This window comes from Numenius arquata, chromosome 1 (assembly GCF_964106895.1).
Source record: "Numenius arquata chromosome 1, bNumArq3.hap1.1, whole genome shotgun sequence".
Taxonomy (NCBI): Eukaryota; Metazoa; Chordata; class Aves; order Charadriiformes; family Scolopacidae; genus Numenius; species Numenius arquata.
Window position 1 is genome coordinate 116,991,141 of NC_133576.1, and position 20,978 is coordinate 117,012,118.

A 20,978-nucleotide genomic window follows, 5' to 3' on the forward strand; every position below is an offset into this window, starting at 1 on the left:
TTTCATTGGAATGCACAATAAACTTTTACAATAAAGAAATAAATTGAATACTTAACAATAGTAAATTATTCTGCTCAGGTACTGAAGACTTTTTTCACATTCATTCTCACCCAAGTTTCTATATCGTCCATTCTCTTACTGACCTATCATTTTAGCTTCCTCCTCTGTAAGAGTTTTGCTCAAATACGTTTTCTTCACTCTGAGAGTGTTTCCAGAGGGAAGGACAGCTCCAGTCACTGGCATTGGAGGTTCACCATCTTTTTGCTGCAAGCTATCAGCAATTACCAGGAAAGCTCTCAGACCAATATTCATTCTCTGTAAAGTTCAGAAGATGAATGAGTATCATAATCAAATAATCATATTCTACTCATATTCTTCAATCACTTTGAAATTTGGAGCATGTAACGGCCAGCATTTTTTCTGTATCTCTGCCATGTTGACTAGTCTGATATATTTAACAAAAAAATGCCCATGAAATAAATTGTGAGTTCATATCTGCGCTCTGAGCAGTGCTCTTCCCTGTCAAAACTTTACTTCTAAGTATTTTCATTAGTGCATTATCTCTTTATCTTCAGGACAAAATACGTGGCTTTGACCTTGAGTTTAGTAACGTATCTTAACCGGACCTTCAGTTAATCACAAATGTCCTATGTGATCATTATGAAAAAAGATTAGTAGCTGTCTCTAAAGGCCCCAGGGTTGACCATACTGTGTGAAAAATCTCAAATGGTGCTCAGTGCCGAAATGGCAATGTGAAAACAGCAGGAAGATGAGGCTAAGTGACCTGAATGTCTTCAGGGAATTCAGCAGAGGAAAACTTGAGGCTTTGCATTGCAACAAGTGAAAGACCAGAATGTTTCCATTTCCCAGGATCATATTCCAAAAATTCAGAGGCTGTCCTACTTACAGTCTCCCAGAGGTGCATTTACATAGATTATGCATATTATTTTAGAATGCTGAAGTCTATGTATATCAAACAGTAGCCCTATTATTTCATTGTTTTCGGACTTAGATTGTCGATAAACAGTAAAATTTCAGATGTTTCCTCAAGAAGCTAAGGACTATGGCCATTCCCTAAAAGCTCGGCTTCATGCAATGCTAATATACAACGTCCTTTGCAGGACCTTCCTCAGTCAATAATGCAGGCGACTGACCTAGAACGTGGTGGGGACTGCCTGCTCAAGAATTCTCTTTGATTTTTCTTCACTCCAAAAGGGTGAAAGCTGTGCTCAAAGTAAAGCTTGTCTTTTATTTCTGTTGCTTTTGACAGTAAAAAGTTTAATCTACTTTTCCAAATATTTTTTTGTATCAAATACAATTTTTGTAAGGTAACCCATTCTATTTTAACATCTTAGCGAATGGCTGTTTAATACTGAAAGATTAATATGGCATATTTTATGCGATGATCACAATTGCTTTTTACTTTTCATGTGTTTATTCTTAAGTTTCAAATGAAAATGTTTTACAAATTATAAGGAAATACATTATTATCAAAAGAATTTTTCATTATTTTCTCACTTATTTTTACTTCAATTTTTTTAAAAAGTTTTTCAAATTTCTTATTATTTTCTCTAGGGAACGCACTAGGAAGCTAATTCCTGACACTAACACTAGTGGAGCTTTACCAGTCAGAGTGATAAAACTTTATTAGAGTTTTTTTCTTTCTTATCATCTTCAGTTCTTCTTGCATCATGTACACTTTTTCAGTGAAACTGTTTTGAAAACATTGAAATTGTTACAGAAAATTTATTTTTATATTAAAATAGTTCAAGGCATTGCATAGAACAACAGAAGAGTGATAAGGAGATACTGCGGTCAATAGTTTTATATATCTTTTTGTTTTATACATTTGCACTACATCACATTTGATAATCCTCACTGAGCAATCATGAGATAGGCATAAACAATGTGACATTTGACAGATTAAAGTTCAAGACATATTTTACCCATTAATCAAGTACAAGATTTGGCTGAAAACCGGACAAAGGTGAAAGCATGCTTAGAATGTAACCAGAAAGTAAATGTAGCACAATATAATATATATTAACTCAAAAAAATGCAGATGCATATCGTACCTCAGGGTTGAGACTGAAAGCTTTTGCTGGTTTTCCAACACACAGGAAGTCAAAGATAATTTCTTTCATTGCAAAATCTAAACGTTCCTAAAATAGTAAAAATATTGCAAATCATTAAGCTGCTCACTTATGCCACTTATTTTATTTAAGGCAACAGAATGTTGAAAGCCAGTTTAATCAGGATTTATTTAAATGTATGGAAAAACAGATTTTCAGAAGTATGCAGAACATACTATCAGATCCAAGCTTTCAACACTGCTGTATGTTGACAAACTCAAAAATTTATAGCACTTAAATAAGAAATGATCCACTTTGGAAATACAGCTTTTAATTATTTCATTTAAACTGTGGTAATTATCGTACTAACATAGTATTTTATACAAAAAGAGCTTGTTCACAGATGGCACAGTTCAGGGAAGATTTTAAGCATCTGTTTAATTCATTCCTATTCAGAGACTTTAAGTATGTGCTTAAGTGCTTTGCTCAATGGAAATGTTTTCTGAATTTAAGTAATAAAAGAGATGAAACTTCATGCACCAAAGGTTAGTTTATTTTAGCAATTCCCATTTGAACTGATGAAAACTAAATGTGTCAACTACATGCTGAACTGGTTTTCCCCTGACTTACTCCTTTAAAAGCAGTGCAACACATTGTCCTATATGGCAAGAATGATCCAGTATCAGCACAAAATATAGCTTATTATTTTGAACTTTATTGACAGTCAGAGCCTGTCAACAAATGCATTTTCTGACTTGCTGGCAATTCCAAAAACTGACAAAAATACATTTGAGTTGAATTGAAAGTATTTCTATTCATTTTCAGTGGAATGAAAGTTAATAAAAACCTGTTGTTCAAAAGAAGTCTGCCCCAACTCAATCTATAATTGTATTATTGCCCAGATGAAAGATATTGACAATAGGGTTGCAAAAAATTCAGACAATAGAATTTTACTTATTTCTTAATTTGTTATTGGAAAAACAAGTCATTCATTAATTGGAAAGACACATGCACGTTTCTTCCATACCTGTGCAATAAACTGGATTATCTTCACAAAGATGTTTAGAGGCATATCTCTTGGCACAACACCACGGGACCCTTTTGGGAAAAGTGTTGTAACAATAGTAATAAGTCGACTGTAAAAGAACAAAAAAAACATTAGACATTTCTGGACCTTGCAGACCTTCACTTACCATGAAACCTAAGTTGGAAATCCTACTCCATTTAGAAAGTCTAGAATGTGTTTCCTTTGAAATGAAAGTGTAATAGGGTATTTTGTTCTGATCCTTTGCTACAAATTCAGTGTAATAATTTTATTTCATTACAGTACAAGTAACAATAAATCAGTCAATGACATGCCACTACAAAAATATTTCTAACTTTAACCAGGCAAAGAGTGATTTTTAGCTCTTTCAAAAGCAGAAGCACTTTATACAGTAATTTTAATAGGTGAAAGAATAACTGATGGTGCCACAAAAAGGAATGTTTTGTTGTGTACAGTTGATTTTTTTATTTCACAACAGCAATAGATTTGCTTCAAAAGAATTCAGGAGAGCTACAAAACCTCTTCACTGGCAACATCCACTCTACACAGCCTGACTGTCATGACAAATACAGCATCTTACCTTTGGGTAGCTGTGTTGCTTTCACATTTAATTCTGATCATGTAAACCCACAGTAGTCTGTACAGAGATTCCAGTGCAACTCGAGCCATTTTTGGGTCCTTATTCTAGAGAAAGATATAATGTAAGAATAAGCTTCAGACACAAATTAGAAAGGAAGTTCTGCACTTAATGGATGTCAAGGTTCAGGGTTTTCATACTGACACAACAAAAAGATACAGCCTCACAGCTGCCCAGTGCCCCGTTCCTGTAGCTGCAGGATGCTTATGCATCTGACCTACATCTCCTGGTATTACATAAATGTTGAAAAACCCAAGTATCAAGTTAGTTAAATTAGATATGTGTTACATTTTAAAATCCCTATTTGAAAACCACTTCAATTTGACTCCGAAAAGAAAACCTCATCTTCAGTTGATTTTATCAATTCAAAAGCTGTTGCCCTATGGTGGAGACCTGGTATGAAGAACACAACAGATAAATAAATGTACTGAACATATTCAAACTGAAAGGACAAAAATCTGTGGATGCTTAGACTGGCCTAATTAACATGGTACCTGGGATCAGCTGGACTGAATTGGATTATTGGTCTGGATTGCTCCTTATTTTTGGAAACTTTTGAACTAGTAAAAGATTGCTTTGGGTTCTCTTTGGTTCTCTTTGGTCATATGCAGTTTTCTGGTTCTGTGGCAGTTTTAAGGGCTTTCTGAGTAGGGTACAAGTATATGCAGTCCAATCAGATGGCATCCCTTGTGTTGGGCCATCCACTGGGTTAAACTTTGAAGGAGTCCGGTACAATTTAACCCGAGATAAGATTTGCCTGGCCCACAGTGCAAATCTCCATGGCAAAGAGCTGAATTTTTGTCCATGGATAAATGTTGAGCCAGAGATCAAAGACTGCAGTTTGATCAAAGAAACGGCAACCAATTCCATCAATAATTCTTGAATGTGTATTGGTCTAGGTCCTGCAAAACGGCAAGAAGACCCACTGATGATATGGGACACGGTTTCAATTTCCAACATGGCATCTGCCACATGCTTAGGAACAGGAACTCTATCCTTGGATTGTAATTTCCATTTAACTCCTTGACAACACTTTTTATAGAATAAAGCTTTCTATGGAACAGAAAATTGAAAATCCTCGTTGTTTATTATAGCAGCATACAATGTTTGTAGCACATGATTAGAATAAGTATGAGCGGCGATGACAAAGTTTACGTGGCCTATTCATCTTTGCAGGATTTTAAAATCATAACATTTGTCACAATCCATTTGTTTAATAACCTGTTTATTTTCAATCCATTTTTCATCGGGTATCATCATGCTACTCCTCGTAAATTTCAGTCCCAAGAAGTTGATTTATTCAACAGGCGATGGAGTACTTTTATCAAAGTTTATTCTTACCCCAAAGCTTTAAAGAAAACAGCAGACACTGTTAAGGCTAACTGAGTTAAGATAACAAGAGCTTGTGCGACAGAGGAGGAAGTCCAAAATTATAAGCAAAATTATAAGCAAAAGTCCAAATACTGCAGCAACAAGACAGTTCAGTTGCAAGGGCAGTAGAGAAGAGATGGAGGAGAAAAGGGGCTGAGACTGGTATCATTGGAGCGTTCCAAAAATAGTAGACCAGTTGTCTGTCAGAAACAGCAAGCTGCATAGCAGAAGCAGGATTGAGAGGAATATGATAACACGCCTGAGAAACATCCAGGGAAATCATAGGCATGTCCATGGGCAAGATCTGTTCAAGTGCCTGGTGGATGGGTGCCCAGTACTTTGGAAAGAACATAGTGTGTCTCCCTTTGGAAAACTGAGAAAAAAGTCCACACCAATTGAGCCTCTTCAGCATTTCAAGGATTTTTGTCACTATGAAAAACCCAGCCAGTAATACTATTAGGACACGGAGTGTTTGGCCTAATATATCTGACATCTTCACTTTCCCAACAGGAGGTATTGGTATTGGATGTGGTTCCTTTACCACTGCTGGCAGTGCTCAACTCACTGTTGGGACCGAAGAATTTGTTGAAGTTGACGTGGGCCGTTGGAATACAGGAGCAGTCAGTGACAGAGCTCTGCCAGGATCTGCTCTGCTTCTTGATGGGTAAGCGCTGCTGGCTTTTATCCGTTGTTTTTGCTCTTCTAGAAATTTCTTTTTCAATGCCTCTGCCTCTTCTTCTGTAATTGGCGGAGGACCAACCGGACTGCCAGGAGTGAGGCCCATTTTCTTTAATTCCTCCATTTCTGTTTTCCAGTAATATGGCATTAGGTCTGGCCCATTCAGGCCAAGGGGATATTGTCTTGGTACCCATAGATTCGTTCCTGAGATAGGCATTGTTTGACCCATTCTTTGTAAAGTAAGTTCTGCACCCTTGGCTCAAATTGTACCGGTGCTTTCACCTTGTCCCACGTAGCTTGGAGACAAGGAACACTTGCTCCCATGGAAAAACTTTGCCTCTAAATGAAACAGTGATTTGATTCTCTCCTATATATAATTCCTGCCTTGAATAGTTTCTGTAAATAAAGTTTAGTTAACAATAAATGTTACATTTCAAACCCTGGATACTTATTAACTTTTACACCACTTTCTACAGGATAGTACAAAATGCCCTTTGGCCAGAATTTGGCCAGGTTCAAATATTCCCATGTCCTGGCAGAAGTGTCCTTTATTAATTCAAGAGAAAAGTTCATTTCCGTAAGATCAGAGATTTGTCAGTTTATATTAAAATCATAAATATGATTAGCATATAAACCTTTTTGCTTTCCCAGTGTATGCTTGACCTTAATGGTTTTGGGAAGGAGACTGTGCTCTATAGGGTGAGGAGGCTCTTGAGAAACTTGTTCCATTATGTTGTTCATGGGAGCCCACACAAGATTGTGGAGTCCCATATACTGTCCTGGTGTGCACAACTCTCCTTCTAACAGAAGGATTTCTCCTTCTGGTTGATCTACCTCTTCTTCCAGCTGCCTGAGCTTGGTTTGGGCTTTGAGGTGCCACTCTGACTGGTGAAGTGATTGCTTCAATGGTGCATCTCTTCCTCTGTCCTGAGAAGGAGTGGCCAACCCATTCTTGATTTAGCTATGTATTCGGTTACCTTATCTTCTCCCCAAACTAAAGATTGAACGTACCACCCCATTAATCTATGAGCCCTATGAATTGAAGTATATGTCAATGAATTATAGGTGGCAAGGTGAATTCAATTTGATTTTCAATTGATAAGGTAGGAGCAACTTTACTTATATTTTCTCTAACGGTTTCAAATAACTTGTCAGGATCTCTCTAATTTTCAGAAAAATCTATATTTTCAGCTGGCTCCTCAGGGATCTTACAGCTGCAGCCTCATTTTCTAAAGCCTATATAACCTCATAAAAATCCATAAAATTAGTTGCAGTAACAACATTTATTTTCTGAATCTCTTTGCACATAGGGTTCTAATACATCTTCAGCAGAAGTAAGTAATTCAGGTACAGGTGGAAAGAAATCTTCAGACAGACTGTAAACATTTTGAAGAGCTATTCTAATAGTAGGGTCTGTATGAAGAGAGTCAATACAAATTGTTTCATTAAGACAAAGTGCAGCAAGAAAGCAGCATCAATAAAGGATGTAATATATACCTTGTCGACAAGCTTGGGAATTCAACTTTTGGAGAACAGAGATTCCCTCCACAGTTTGCCTCTGAGCTGAGAAAGCGGCTGCATGTTCTAACTGTGCTGTTTGCAGAAGGCTCCTAACCACTGGTTCATCAAGCAGCAGTTTGGAGGCCCTTCGTTTGAGCAGCCACTTCACTGTGCTTCTTTATATTGGCCTTTTCAGGCAGACACAGGACCATCCTTTTAATGGATCCACTTTAAGTGTGGAATGGGACATTAGTTATCGTGCAAGTAAAAGAAATCTGGAGGAGCAGTAACATTAACTAGCACATGTGTGTTGAACAGTATGTGCTGGGCTGGAACCACAGCAGATTGCAACGGACAGTTAGTCCTAAACTTCAAAGATCTAACAAATGGTAAAGGAATAAGAACGGACATGTGGAGAAAACAACTTAAAATAGTTTAGGTTTCTTTAATGCAACTTAACAGAGTGAAACAGGCAGTGTCCTGCAACTAGTTCCGTTCTGATAAAGTAATAACAAGTGCTTTGTTTGAGAATGCCTTTATGAAAAAAACAAGTTAATACCGGGTCAGTTTTGGTATGTCACTCGAGTTAATAACTTTCATCAACAATCTTGCCTGTTTCACAGCTGTTTGACTCGGGCTTGGCTTGAGTTAGAGAAACAGTAGAAATTCAAACTAGGCACAAGAACAGTTTTTTATTACTGAAAAAATTTGCATAGATAAAGCTAAAGAATTTGTACCGTCGGGAATAAAATTATGTATGGAATCAGACAATAGCAATAATTCAGCACATTCATCTAAAAGGGATTTGCAATGGATCAATAGTGCAAACTGAAGTTTTAATACAATATTAAAACCAGAAGATACTAACCTTGAGATTGGATAGGCAGTTGTTGAGGAAAATATGCCATCTGTTTAAAAAGAACTGCTTCTGACTGACACAAAGCAGGCATGTTACCAAAGGGTACAAAGCCTAAACAGGAAATGGAGGTTGATACCATATTATTTGCATGTCTACACAACATAAAAGCAACTTAATAGAGCTACTGTAAGCTTAAAGCTCTAACTCCTCCATTTTGTGCAATACATGTTAGCCAATACAAACACATTGTTAAGTAGTACAATTTAAAAGGAACCTTTCTCTGAAGCTGTTACAGATATGTTTTATGGATGAAATAAACCCAACCAAATCCCTACTTATAGCAGTATAATGAATCCAAAGATGGGCCATAATTTTACAGACTCACAGGGCTAATTTCTGTCACTTAACTGAGAAATGATAGCATGGAAATAGCTAAACTTTATTATAATAACAACAGGACCCACAGAGATTGTTGGGACTTGTGAATGCTTAGATGCCTATTACTCCTCAAAATCTGCAGTCACTGTATTTACTGAGGGATATGGCAAACAGACTAAAGAATTGTGTTAAAATACAGGCAACATCTGGATCTGCTGGTACTTATATCTTGCAAAGTGAAAAATAAAAAGAAGCAGGACAGAATTTAGAAGCTTAAATACCGGAACCTGGTCTCTGTCAATACTTATTTTGAAACTCACCTTGTAAATGTTACACTAAAAAAAATAAGCTAAAATGTAAACTGACTTTGCTATTTCAGCAAGACTTTTCTGTTTCAGTTGTCATGTTAATATACCCAATCAGGACTTCAGAGTTATTAGTCAAAAATAAGGTAACTTCATCTTAAAGACCAATGATTCTCGAAATTCTCAAAACTTAATTCTCAGAATTAAAATTCTAACTTCAGTCACAGATCAAAGTATAAATACACCGTAAACTCCAACTTCTGTTCCTGTAATATATAACACAAGTCGTCTATAGCTAGGTTACCTAGTTTCTTGAGCAAATTGCAAATGTATATTCATTTTTATTTTTATAATCTTCATGTCCAATATACATACGGGAGAGGGGAAGTGAAGTCTTCTCAAGGAAGGCTTTCTTACCATATTAACATTATGACTATAATAGTTGAGTGCTTGACAGGATCACGGAGTTTAGAAACATCCCAAGACTGTTAAAACCCATCCTAAGGAAGAGCTCTAGGAGGGAAGATATAAACCATCTCTTGGAGTTTCCTAATTCACTCCATTCACTATCAAGAGAACCTCAATGACTAGCTCAGACGACAGACTTTTAGATAGAAAATGAGGCAAGATGAATGCCCCCATCCTGCCTGTACAGTGAGTGCACCGATTCACAATACACTGATCTTGGAAAGGAAGGTTCTCTTCAGAATCTAAAGAGTGTGCTTTCTTCCTGGAAGCCTGAAAATATGCACTGCAGCTATTTCTGCCAACTGTTTGCCTTTCCCCTCCTCCTCGCAATGTTTGTATTTCTAATCACACCCTCGCAAGAATCTATTCTATTTTGTCACTTTTAACTATGTAGTCTCCAGTGTGGTATGTGTAGACAAGCAATCAAAGGCAAAGACCCAGCTGTGCAATCCTTTCTCAAGCACGTAGTATTGACTTTGGCAAGTACAGCCACCAGTTTGGGGAAGTTCTATTTAGTGTAAAAACCGTACAGCAAAGCTCTTACCCTGCTGCGCTCTCACCAACGTTTTATTAAATTGGCAGAGTGGAATAGAGCCACACAAACACAAGTGGAGTGAAATCCATCCCAAGGCTTCCACTAATTCAAACCGGATCAGGACTGCACCCCAGGGGATGCTCTGACTCTCCCCTGGGACTGGTGTAACGGTGGCAGAGAGCTCAAGCACCCATCCGCAGACTTCCCAGCAGATTCACTAGTGCCAGTGACCAGCATTTGCCGAGAGCGCTGGGAACAGGGAAGTCTTTTTGACTTTCCCATAGAACGAGGGAGGATGAACGACAACTTTCTTTACTTAAAAGGTCCAAGATTTCAAAACGGATTAGGCAATGCTGCAGCGCTGACGTGTGCTGACCCAGTTGGAGAGACAGACTGCTTAAGGCGGCCAGCGTCAAACTGACTCAAATCTTCACTTAATTCAGATCAACTCATGCTTCCAAAAATACACTGCAGTGCCACTGTTCATCTCACAAGAAAAAAATGAAATAGGGAGCTGCACAGTAGCCAAGTTACGGATTTAAAAGGGCATGTGTTATACATTTTTTTGTTCCTACAATGTATTATTTAAGCCCCGTGACAGAGTTGTTCCCACATGCCTCATTTGTTCTCGCTTGACAAGAAGTGAACTCTATTCTTTCTCCTCTCCTTCTAATGTTTACATAAAACAAGTATGAGAAAACCTAACCCTTTAACAATCCCAGACCCAGAAGCTGAAAACATCTGTTTGATTCAGACTGATTTTGATCATATTCTGAATAAAATAAATACAGTTATTTTCTGCAAACACAATAAACTTCCCTGCAAATAGAAATGTATTGGTTATAAAGTCTAACATAGAAAAAAGTTTTGCAACCAATTCTGGGAATTTCCCAAGAGATATTTCTGACATCGAGTTTTAGCCTCTGCTTTTAAGGGTTACTGACCAATGAGTGCTTCTTTCGTGAGGAAAGTTCAAGTGTTGTATCATACAGGCTTTCAACAAAGTTCCTCAGACAGGGGACATTCACTTCATTTTTAACAGCCTGAAAGAAAATTTCATGTTAATAAAACACTATTTCACAAGCTGTTTTATCTAATTTAAAGAAATTATGCAAACAACCTGAAAAATAAACTCACAGCAGCTACGGGGACAAGAATTTCAACAAACAGTCCTGCCAGTGCATGCTTGATATCTTTGTCTTTAACTTCAAGGAAATAATGTGCACATTCCTAAAACAAAACAAAACAAGAAACATAAATTGTGTATCAGCTGGAATAAAGACCTCTAAATGTTTGCTGAATGCACATGAAGCGTCAGTGACTATTTTTAGCTTGCAAATGCCACAGAAAACATTTGTCTAGTAACTTCTAAATGTGTATTTTGCAGCAAGCACAAAACTAGGACATTAGTCACAATCAAGGATCTGTTACTCCAACCACGATAATCCATAAACTCTCCACTGGTTCTAGCTGTGCCCGGTGGTGTTCTGAGGATGGAAAGGGAATTGGACCCAGGGGATGACCTCATGCCTTCTCACTCCTGTGAGTACCTTCAGGAGCAGGAGTAATAGCCCACTTGGACTGCTTTACACAATGCTCTGGGACACCAGAAAAGGAATGTAATTCTTTGGTAGGATACTTTGGGAAGTATCTTTGGGAAGTCTCTTCCTTCGGGAAGGAACAATCTTACTGTAAATATTTTGGATACATTTCACTGCAAGGATCCATTGCAGATTAAGGGTCTATACAGAACTGTGCTATGTGAGGGAAGAGACCTGGGGTGCAAACCGACATCATTTCCAGCCTGCAAGTGGGGACTGAGAGAGAAAGTAAAAGAGTACTTTTGTCCTCAACATGCAGCAAGCTACTATCCACACAGCTGTGCTGCTCAGGCCGTGAGGGAGGGGAGATAAGCACCCACCCACTCTCGTGTTTCTGTATAACTTCTCTGAGGATGACAAATCATGTTGCTCCAGTTGCTTCTTCCTCTCTGGGTCCAAGGCCAAACAGCCGCTGACATTACAAGGATGCTCCCCACTGACCCTTTTTTCCTGCACATGCGTGCAGAGCAATTTACACTTTAGACCGTGAGTAATTTTTCCCAGCTGCGATCAGGATTCTACACCACATGGCTTCAGTGACTCTGGCCATCTCTGCTACACAGCTGAGGCCCCTGTGCAAAGGCAGTAGCCTCCCTGGGCTGCTTCTGCACTCCCTGGTGGAAGACAGGCTTTTCTGCAGCTCACTCCTGAGATTAGCTCACCATCTGAAAGTGTCCAGCTCTACCAGAGCAGAGCTGGTGTGACAGACCTTGTAGGTGAGGCACTGCACGTAGGTACTCCAACAGACAAATTGACCATAGAATCCAACTGTAAGTGTATTTCACCAAACTGAGCAAAACTGGTTTCCCTACACACACAGTGCATCTTATGATGCATTGTAGTATATCTAAGAATCCATTTGGTGCTGAGCTACTGTAGTCACGAGCAGGGTAGAGATCATTTCCATCCGAATTTTGAGCTTTACCACTGATTTCAATAGCAGTGAACACTGGATCCCAGCAGTGCTGTGCCACAAAGCCACTCACTCGTAACAGTCATGTGCACTGAACACACACTACTTCAGTATCTTGCCAGCTCTGGATAACTTACATTAAGTCAACACATACTGAGATGTGTTCATATAATGAAGTGTAAGGTAAGAAGAAAAATGAGCTGTTTCTGTGTTGTAAATATGTTTTAAATATGTCGTTAAACATGGTTCAAAGCACATTGTAGAACTGAAATAGAATGTTATTCCTGTTCAGGACTTAGAGAAATGGCTCTGTGTGTCTGTACACATGTGTATTTGGATTCCAATGTCAAATCCTTATTTGTGGGCATCTAACATTGATTTTTTTTACTCCTTTGACACCATATAAGCTGATTGTTATGTGGAGACTTACATAAAACTTGTATTTTACTGGATGACTGGCTACAAACCATGTACCCATGAAGGTGATCCCAAGAAAAAAGGGGAATAAAAAGGTTAAACTAAATAAATTGTTCCTCTTACAAAATGATGTAATCTGTTAATTTAAAGCATTCATGATAGTCTGTATTAGTGGCTCTCAAACCGGGTGGGTACAGAATGCAGTGTGAAGGTGTAGTGGAAGGAGACAACACATCCAAGGGAAATTCCATCCAGCTTTTGCCTCAATTCTTTGTCTCTTCCTCTGTGTTTTTCTCCATCATTAGTTCCTCTCCTCTCTGGCAACTACGCCAAGGGTGGAAGATTCACTTTGGAGGCAGTGAGCAGCTAGGGAGACATAGCTAGGCAGGGACACAAGACAAGGAACAGCTGTGGGATGGCAGGGTGGAAGGTCTGGGATCTACAGAACCAAACTTTTTTTTGTTGGAGGATGAGATGTAGGGACTAGGGGCATAAGGCTGATGAAAAGTTTGTATGGAATAATACACTCCAGAGATTGGAGACTGAAGCGCTGAGGCTCAGAACAAACAGAAAGTAGCTGCACATACATTTATGTGGGAATGACATGTGGAAAATCTCCTGCAGTATTACAGGAAAAATGAAGGGGAGCCCATTCTAAAAGGTCTGGGAACCACAGTTATATACTTAGGAGTTTTACCTGCATAAACTGAAGAGAAGCTTCAAAGTCCTCCACAGGATACATTTTAATGCGGAAGAATTTCATTCCCATTATAAGACTGATAATGCTTTGAACTACATACGGGCTTTGTTCTTTATGCCGTAACTCTTTTAACTCTGCCATGAATTTCTTCTTTACAGCAGGAAATCTATGAATTCACATTGGTTAGTTACAAAAAATTATAGATTCATATTTGAAATTTATCATAAGGTATATAAATGGGGAAAGACCTAAAGAAGATTCAACCTCGGTTGTAAAATACCATTTCGGTCAGTATTTGAAGATATTTCGTTTTGTTTTCTTTCACTTCTGATAAACTCAGAAAAGAAAACAAATTATACAGCCTGATCTTAGTCCCTTTGGATAACCACATCTTTCCAATTATTTTCTTACCTCTCTTTTAAATAAGACATAATAATATCACTAGAATAACCCCCTCATATGTTTTTCAAAAAAGTCCAAGATGAAACAAAGTTTTCTTGCAAGTACATGCAATGTTTTCAAAAGAAAATGCCTAAGTGATAACCAGGAAAATATTCTCATAGGCTATTCCTCCCTTCAGGATTTTCTAATAGTCATTATAGTAACACTTAAGCATTAACTACAATAATTTGGAATGGGGTGGTCTGTGACTATTTTTGATCTCCCCCATGAGTCTGTTGGAGGTGTCTTTTGAGAAACACTGTCCACAAAAATAACATATAGGAAGACCATCCAACAGGATCTCCTGTCCTCTTTGAAACAAAATAAAAAGAATGTTATTTTCATGGGCAGGCATAGCAGGTAACAACTTGTTGTCATCACCCCTGGGAAAACACCTCTAGGGAACACAGGAGAGCTGGAAAAAACCAGGTTGGCAGGAAGAAGCCTTTCACTGGTAGTAACAAGGCCCTTCAGAATTGGAGAAGAAAAACAGTATTTATGGAGAACAGGTATGTTTTGTATTTGACAGTCAACTTGAAGCTTCGGATCCAAATGTCACTTCCCCTCTTGCCTTTGATCCAGTCAATTTAGAAGCCCAGGTAAGGCCTTAGCCGAAGTCTGTGAAAGTCATATGATTTCCAGAACGCAAACTGGTTTGCCTACATCAAGCTAAAAAATAAGTTTGGTTAAGTTGATTGGTCTTACAGAGCAGACTCGCTCTCAGCAACCCCAAGAAGTCAGGAGACAGAGATCACTGACGTGGATCTATGTTGGGGCAATAAATTTCTCCCTTCTGCTTAGTTTGTGTGACAAATGTATGATGAGCGTTATTTCAGGTACACGAATTTCTGAATCTGTCTGCTTCCACATTCAAAATTTAAGAGTGGACTCCACGAAGTGTTTTCTGTCTTTACAGTGCCATCTGCTCCAGAAGTGCAGGATGAAGGATTCGGAAGCAGTTGCATTAAGTTCTATAGTGAAATAACTGCAGAGAAAATTTAAAATGTTGCTATGTTGAAGTATAGCCATTTTTAGGTTTGCTCAGCTAGAGGAAAAATAGCATACAGAAAAAAGGTTGATTAAAATAGCTCTCTTCAGCCCTTTGGGCTTTCCACAGACGTCATAGCTGAGATAAGAAAAATAGTGCTGTTGCAGTCTAGTTGAATTTACTCAGTATCACGGGACTAGATGCAGAAAGCCTGCGATTCCCTAGAGTTCTATGCTCTAGAACATCTGGATGAACAGAGGGCCAGTGAGCTGAAATGATTTATTCCTACACTATCTTTTAAGAAAGAGAGAAAAACAGAATATTCATATGCTAAGCAAGTAAAACTTCTCAGATTTCTAATACGTATGGTATTCAATTTTACTCACTTTGCTTGAGCTAGAACACCTATTACTTCTGCATACAAATCTGCAACAATGTGCATATTTCCAGTGTTAGGACCAAGGTACCTAGGCAAGAGACAAGAAAGAATTCTTGGCTGAGAAAGCATCCTGCTTAAACCAGTACAATTAAAAAATTCAGCAAATAATTATTCTCCATGGAATTTTTGCGTGAAAAAGAGCCTTACCCTTCTTTGTATTTAAAGTGCTTGAAAGCCAAGTTAATAACATCATGTACCAAACTGTCTATTACAGGATGAAGTGGAATCTGAAAACACAAAGTAAAACAGAACCAGTACACATATATTACACTTACTCCTTGTATTACTCCTGGGTGTCTTCCCTACAGAGCTGAAATAGCACCCAGCTAACAGAACAGCTGAAATAAGCCATCCATTTAAAGTTTATTTAGTATTGAAGTTTGAAATTGAAATACTTTAGCTCCAAAGACTTGGAAAAGCAATGTCTGTATGAGCATATAATACTATGTATCCTACAGGCGTGAGAAGGACAGCAATAAACAAGCATGCAGGATGTATCTCACGTTTTTATTAGACTCTTAAAGACGGAAATAGAAGAATCCTAATATTAAGTTGTCTTGGTCATTTCCATCATTTATTAGTTAATGAATAATTTAAAAACTCCTTACCTGTTTCAAAACTTCTATTAATACTAAAGAAAAGATAAAATCAATAGCCAGATCCCTTCTCTCCATTAAATAATCCCTTTGCTGTTCATCACTACAAAATCAAAACAGGAAATACAATATTTAGGAGATGTGTCATAATTCATATTATATGCCTTCCTCAATTACACAAATATAAATAACAAGGGATTGTTCTACTTGTTAAACTGCAGTCCAGCATTTCAGAAAGTAATACACTAATTTGCTCTTAAAATCTGAGATAAACAGACCAAATCTAAGTTGCTACTTTCACCTTCTTTCAAAGGTTTAAATGTCACTCTCCATTTCCTCTTTTTTCCCAGTTTAAGATCAACACAAAACTTTCTCAAGAAAAAAACCAAAACAAATAAAAACCAAGGAAACTTTTGGATTCTGTATTCTAACAAATGGATTTCATTTCAATTTCCTTGTTGATGGCACCATTTAGACAATTCTCAATTACACTTTGGAGACAAGCATAATAAATTATTTTGTACTATCAAATTCATATTTAGACTTGTGATGGATTTTGAAAAATGCCTTAAAAGTACTGATGGAGAATTCATAACCAAACTACATTCTCTTTTTAAAACTGTTCCAGTGTTGTTTTTTTAACTTTGGCATCACTTGTCAAATGTTTAAAAGCATTCCTTGTGAAGAACAACACAGAGGAATAAATGTTTTGGGTCTTTATTTTTGCTTGCTTGCTTGCTTGAAGAGATAAGTCAGTGTTGCTAAAGCTCCTTCACTGATTCACAATTTTTTGGATTGAGGATAGGTGTATGTGAAATTTCCATGACTAAGCAGAACGCTGTATTACTATAAAATCCTTCTAAGGGTCACAGAATTATTACCTGCTCACATGAGTAAAGAAGACAGACACAGTTTATAACAAACCAATATTTAAATGACATTACAGCATCCAAAACAGCAGTAAGAAATGTGTTTGAACTATCAGGAGTGTAATTTTAAAGACACAATGACTCCATCTATCTAGAAGCTGAGAGAAGAGTTCCAGGAGGAAGTAGAAAAAGATGACAACTTTCAAACAACTGTAACCTCACAAAAGCTGATAGATGAAATGCAATAAATTTTACCTTAGAATCTGTCACTAATGTATGTATGAATATTCAAAATCATACCTTTTGGATTTAGTGCTTGTTCTTGGTCTGTACTCATGAGACTCATCTTCTATTCCATTCTGTCTTTTATACCAATCAAACAAAGTGCGCAGGATAGAGGGTAGACAATATTCTGAAAGTGAGCTCATTGAGCTTATTACCTATGGGGAAAATACAACAAAACAACAAATCAACTGGTGCTTAAGTTCCCCCTCCTCCTTAAAAAAAAAAAAAAAAAGCACTAATTCAATGGCTAGACATGTTCTTTCTTGTTTTCATCTCGTTTTTGAGATCCATGGTAGAAGCAGTGACTTAATATTCTGCATTTCCTGCTGAAACATAAGCAGAAATACACTAATAGGCTGTATGTCGATAGCATCTTCCCATTGATAATACTAAAATGCATTAAAATTCTGTAATTACAACCTACAACACACCAGAACACTATCTAGTTCTTCAAGGGGCTTTTTTTTTTCATTTGTTACACAATGTTGATTTGAGTTTGAGCACATTATAAGGAAAGAAGAAGTGATGAATCAGTGGCACTGTTTCATGGGTTGTATCTAACTGCTGGATGCCCCTCCTGAAACTCGGAATATACTGAGAAACCCCAAAAGCTCTGCAATAACCTTAACCAACTTAATGAGAAAATGCATCCATCCTACTATTAGGCTGACACATCCAATAACTTAGACTGCTCTTTTATATATAGGAAAATAATTACAATTTCCTGTGTCTTTGTGTGCACAAGTGAAACAGTTTAAAATCAATCCTTAAAAGTTCCTGATTAAACAGCTCTAGTGGCATGCAGGAAAAGAAGATTACTGCTCACTCAGTATAATCTGTGTCACCAATTATAGAAATGTTACAGAACGTGTAACTACTGAACTATGACTTAAACTTCCTATTACAGGAAACCATAAAGCTGCAAAACACGAAAAGATCAAAAGCTAGGGTGAAAAAAACCCACGTTATTATACAAGAGGATTATATATGTATTGCAACTGAATGTTCACAGCCACAGCACTTGTGTACTTTCTAAGAAAATAGATAACAACTATTTAAAATAGGAATAAATTGCTGATCTGGAGATTTGTGACCACCTCAAGATCCTGTGAAGCCCTGAGTAGCAGAAGCGAAGTGCTGAAGTATGTACTTCATGTCAAGTACAATGATTATGTCAGTAACTCTGTCAGGTTTATCCACCTGCTTAAACTTAAACCAGCATGTTCTGGTGCCTGTGGAACAATAACAGTAGAGTTTAATGTCTTGTATAAGACCAAGCTGGTGTGAAGACTGTGACTTGAGACAAGAGCAAAACTGGGAGACTGAGCACCTTGCATACAATTCCCAAATGGTACTAAAGCCTTAAATTACAACTTTTGTGGATGACGGTTAGTTTAGACCATTAACTCTCATCTCTTTTGGAGTTTTTCTGCCACAGAATTTAACTAATTCACACTGATGTTGTGGTCTAAAGTTAGTAAGACACTTGGAGGATAAAGTAGTATTATTTTGATTGGATTCGGGTACTATGGCCTAAAATTAAACATGCGAGCATTAGAAAGCTTTAACAACTGCTTTGTAAAAATAAAAGTTTCTATAAAAGTACTATTTCAAGAAAGCTTTCAATCTAGTGTTTCCAATATATTTTACTACCTCAAATATGAAACAAGTTGCTGTGGAAGACGGCGTGAAGGCACTGCTTGCAGCAGTGACAGGAGGCCTTTCATGAAGAATTACTACAGCAGCCCAATTACAGCAGCTCAATTACACCAAAGCCTTTAAGCTTAAGACTTCAGCTAAATACTTGGAAGACATGAATCACCAATTCAGTGTCAGTGCAAACTATTCACTACTGACTCAGGACACTTAGACATTTCAATTGCTTCTCTATTGTTTTCCAAAAGTTTTTTTGAAGCTGGCGTAACACCAGTTGTTAATTATGAGATGCAGTGAAAAAGGGTTTGCTAAGGAACACTAGAATAGAGCTAAATATCTTTTAAGAGATCACAATATTTAACTGTGAGTGAAAAGTTCCTTCAGTCATGTCTTCCTGAACATTCACCAAGATATATATCAATGCTGTTCTCTAAATCCCAGCTACACAATTTCACTCCCCACAAAAAGTCAAAGTGATTCCTGTTAAATCTCCTCAAGCCATACCTTCTCTGCTGAATTTACAGTGCATGCCTTTAGTAGGGATAAAAGGTCAATATAGCCTTTTTTTAATCTTTCTGTCATTGCACTTTTAAGACAGGAAGGAAGGGTGGACCGGGCAAAGACCTGGCTCTCAGGGAACAGGAAGGGAGGGAAGTCTAGCCAGCATGTTGGTTACTCAACCCTTTCATTTACTGGAAGTAAGTCCAGGAGCGAGATGAATTCTATCTCTGTGCTGCTCCTGAAAGGGAGTGCACAGATGTACAAATATGTCCTTGTTGGACAAATGATCATGTTCTTCCATCATAAATGAACTACCTACTGTATAGCTTAAGGATAAGAAAGCTGCACAAGTACGGCTGTTTAAAACTTGTGTTCACAGAGCATTAAATATACTCGATGTAAATACTTAATATTTATTTTGGAATCATATGTAAGAGTAAATTTAATGAAATTCTGCCTAGACAGTTTGCTAAAATTTATATACTTTCATAAAAGTCTTGCTATATTGTCAAAATAGAAATGTAAGAAATGTTTCCACTAACAGCATATAGATGATGATTATTTTTTTATTTCACATATGAACTTCTATGTGCTTTAACAGCAAATAGATTCAAAACCGCATTCAATTTCCAACGGTATCATTAATTTCTTGGCTTTGCATTTTTTTCATATACCATATATGTTAGTATGTATGCTTAATGTGCATTTTATTGCCATTTTAATAATGCAGAATTGCAGTACTTCATCTTTGCATAGTGTTGGTTCATTTTATAAAAATGAATTTTTTATTCATTTATATATATATTAAAATCTATTATTTACACACTGTCTGCATATTCTGTCTTCAAATTGTTGTAGTGTAGACTCCAAATAATGGACATTAGGAGTGAGATTTTACACCTTCTATCAACCAAAAGCAGAATTTGATAAACATTGTCTTAGCTATATTTAGGATACTCATAGCCATGCAATAATGTCTTCCCTACATTCAACATTTTTTCCACTTCATGCATGCCCATAACAAGGCCCCATAACTGCAAACAATATAGATTCAAGGAAAATAACAGCTGCAATGAAATTCTTGCTCCTTGAAATTAACAGCAAAACTCTCAGTAAGACTGAGATTTCATATGCAATATATGCAATTAAGGAGATAAAGCCAACAGTTCCAATTCCAAATACTCTAGACTGGGGCAGGGGGAAGGTGGAGAGATGAACTGCCCTAAGCTCTAACCAAAGCAGCTACACGCTCTAATTCTGTTGGACCCTTTGAGACAAAACATATTTTTTTTCTGCTAATGATAGATTTCTAGATAACTCTAATTGAAAAATCTGTAGAATGAAACATTAGAATCAAGTAGTGCAGTTGTGTTTGCGTAGATCTTCTTTCATTCACATCTCTGTTGTAAGCATTTTTTAACATGCTATGAAGTTCCACGTCCCTGGGAATCATTAAAACCGTTAAGTATTAAGTTGGACTCAATAGTTTTCATTTACGACCTTGCTTTTGTGAGTAAAAAACCAGGATTTTCTTATTGCATAATTCTGTAGATGGGTAATTTCACCTAGCTTGCTTATACTTTAGCAATGTTTATAGCTATTTTACTGCCAGGGTAACAGTCTACATGAAAACCCATTTATTTCTAGTGTGCAACAAGTTCAGTTCTGAATGTGATACCTTTAATTTTGCCTTCAAATTTACTTCTTTACACATTACTTCAACC

The 20,978-nt window shown here is 37.2% G+C and overlaps 1 protein-coding gene across 2 annotated transcripts in view; it reads right to left on the reverse strand.

Annotated features, from left to right (window-relative positions):
- FRY (FRY microtubule binding protein) overlaps positions 1 to 20,978 on the reverse strand; it is a 174,224-nt gene that overhangs the window by 98,500 nt on the left and 54,746 nt on the right. For both annotated transcript variants that reach the window (XM_074156759.1, XM_074156750.1), the window contains exons 4-15: positions 17,113 to 17,252; positions 15,956 to 16,046; positions 15,495 to 15,574; positions 15,295 to 15,375; positions 13,477 to 13,645; positions 10,986 to 11,078; positions 10,793 to 10,891; positions 8,172 to 8,273; positions 3,698 to 3,801; positions 3,100 to 3,208; positions 2,076 to 2,162; positions 144 to 315 (exon numbers count right to left, since the gene is read on the reverse strand). In XM_074156759.1, coding sequence (XP_074012860.1) covers positions 144 to 315; positions 2,076 to 2,162; positions 3,100 to 3,208; positions 3,698 to 3,801; positions 8,172 to 8,273; positions 10,793 to 10,891; positions 10,986 to 11,078; positions 13,477 to 13,645; positions 15,295 to 15,375; positions 15,495 to 15,574; positions 15,956 to 16,046; positions 17,113 to 17,252 — 1,327 coding nt within the window. The remainder of the gene's footprint in view (positions 1 to 143; positions 316 to 2,075; positions 2,163 to 3,099; positions 3,209 to 3,697; positions 3,802 to 8,171; positions 8,274 to 10,792; positions 10,892 to 10,985; positions 11,079 to 13,476; positions 13,646 to 15,294; positions 15,376 to 15,494; positions 15,575 to 15,955; positions 16,047 to 17,112; positions 17,253 to 20,978) is intronic.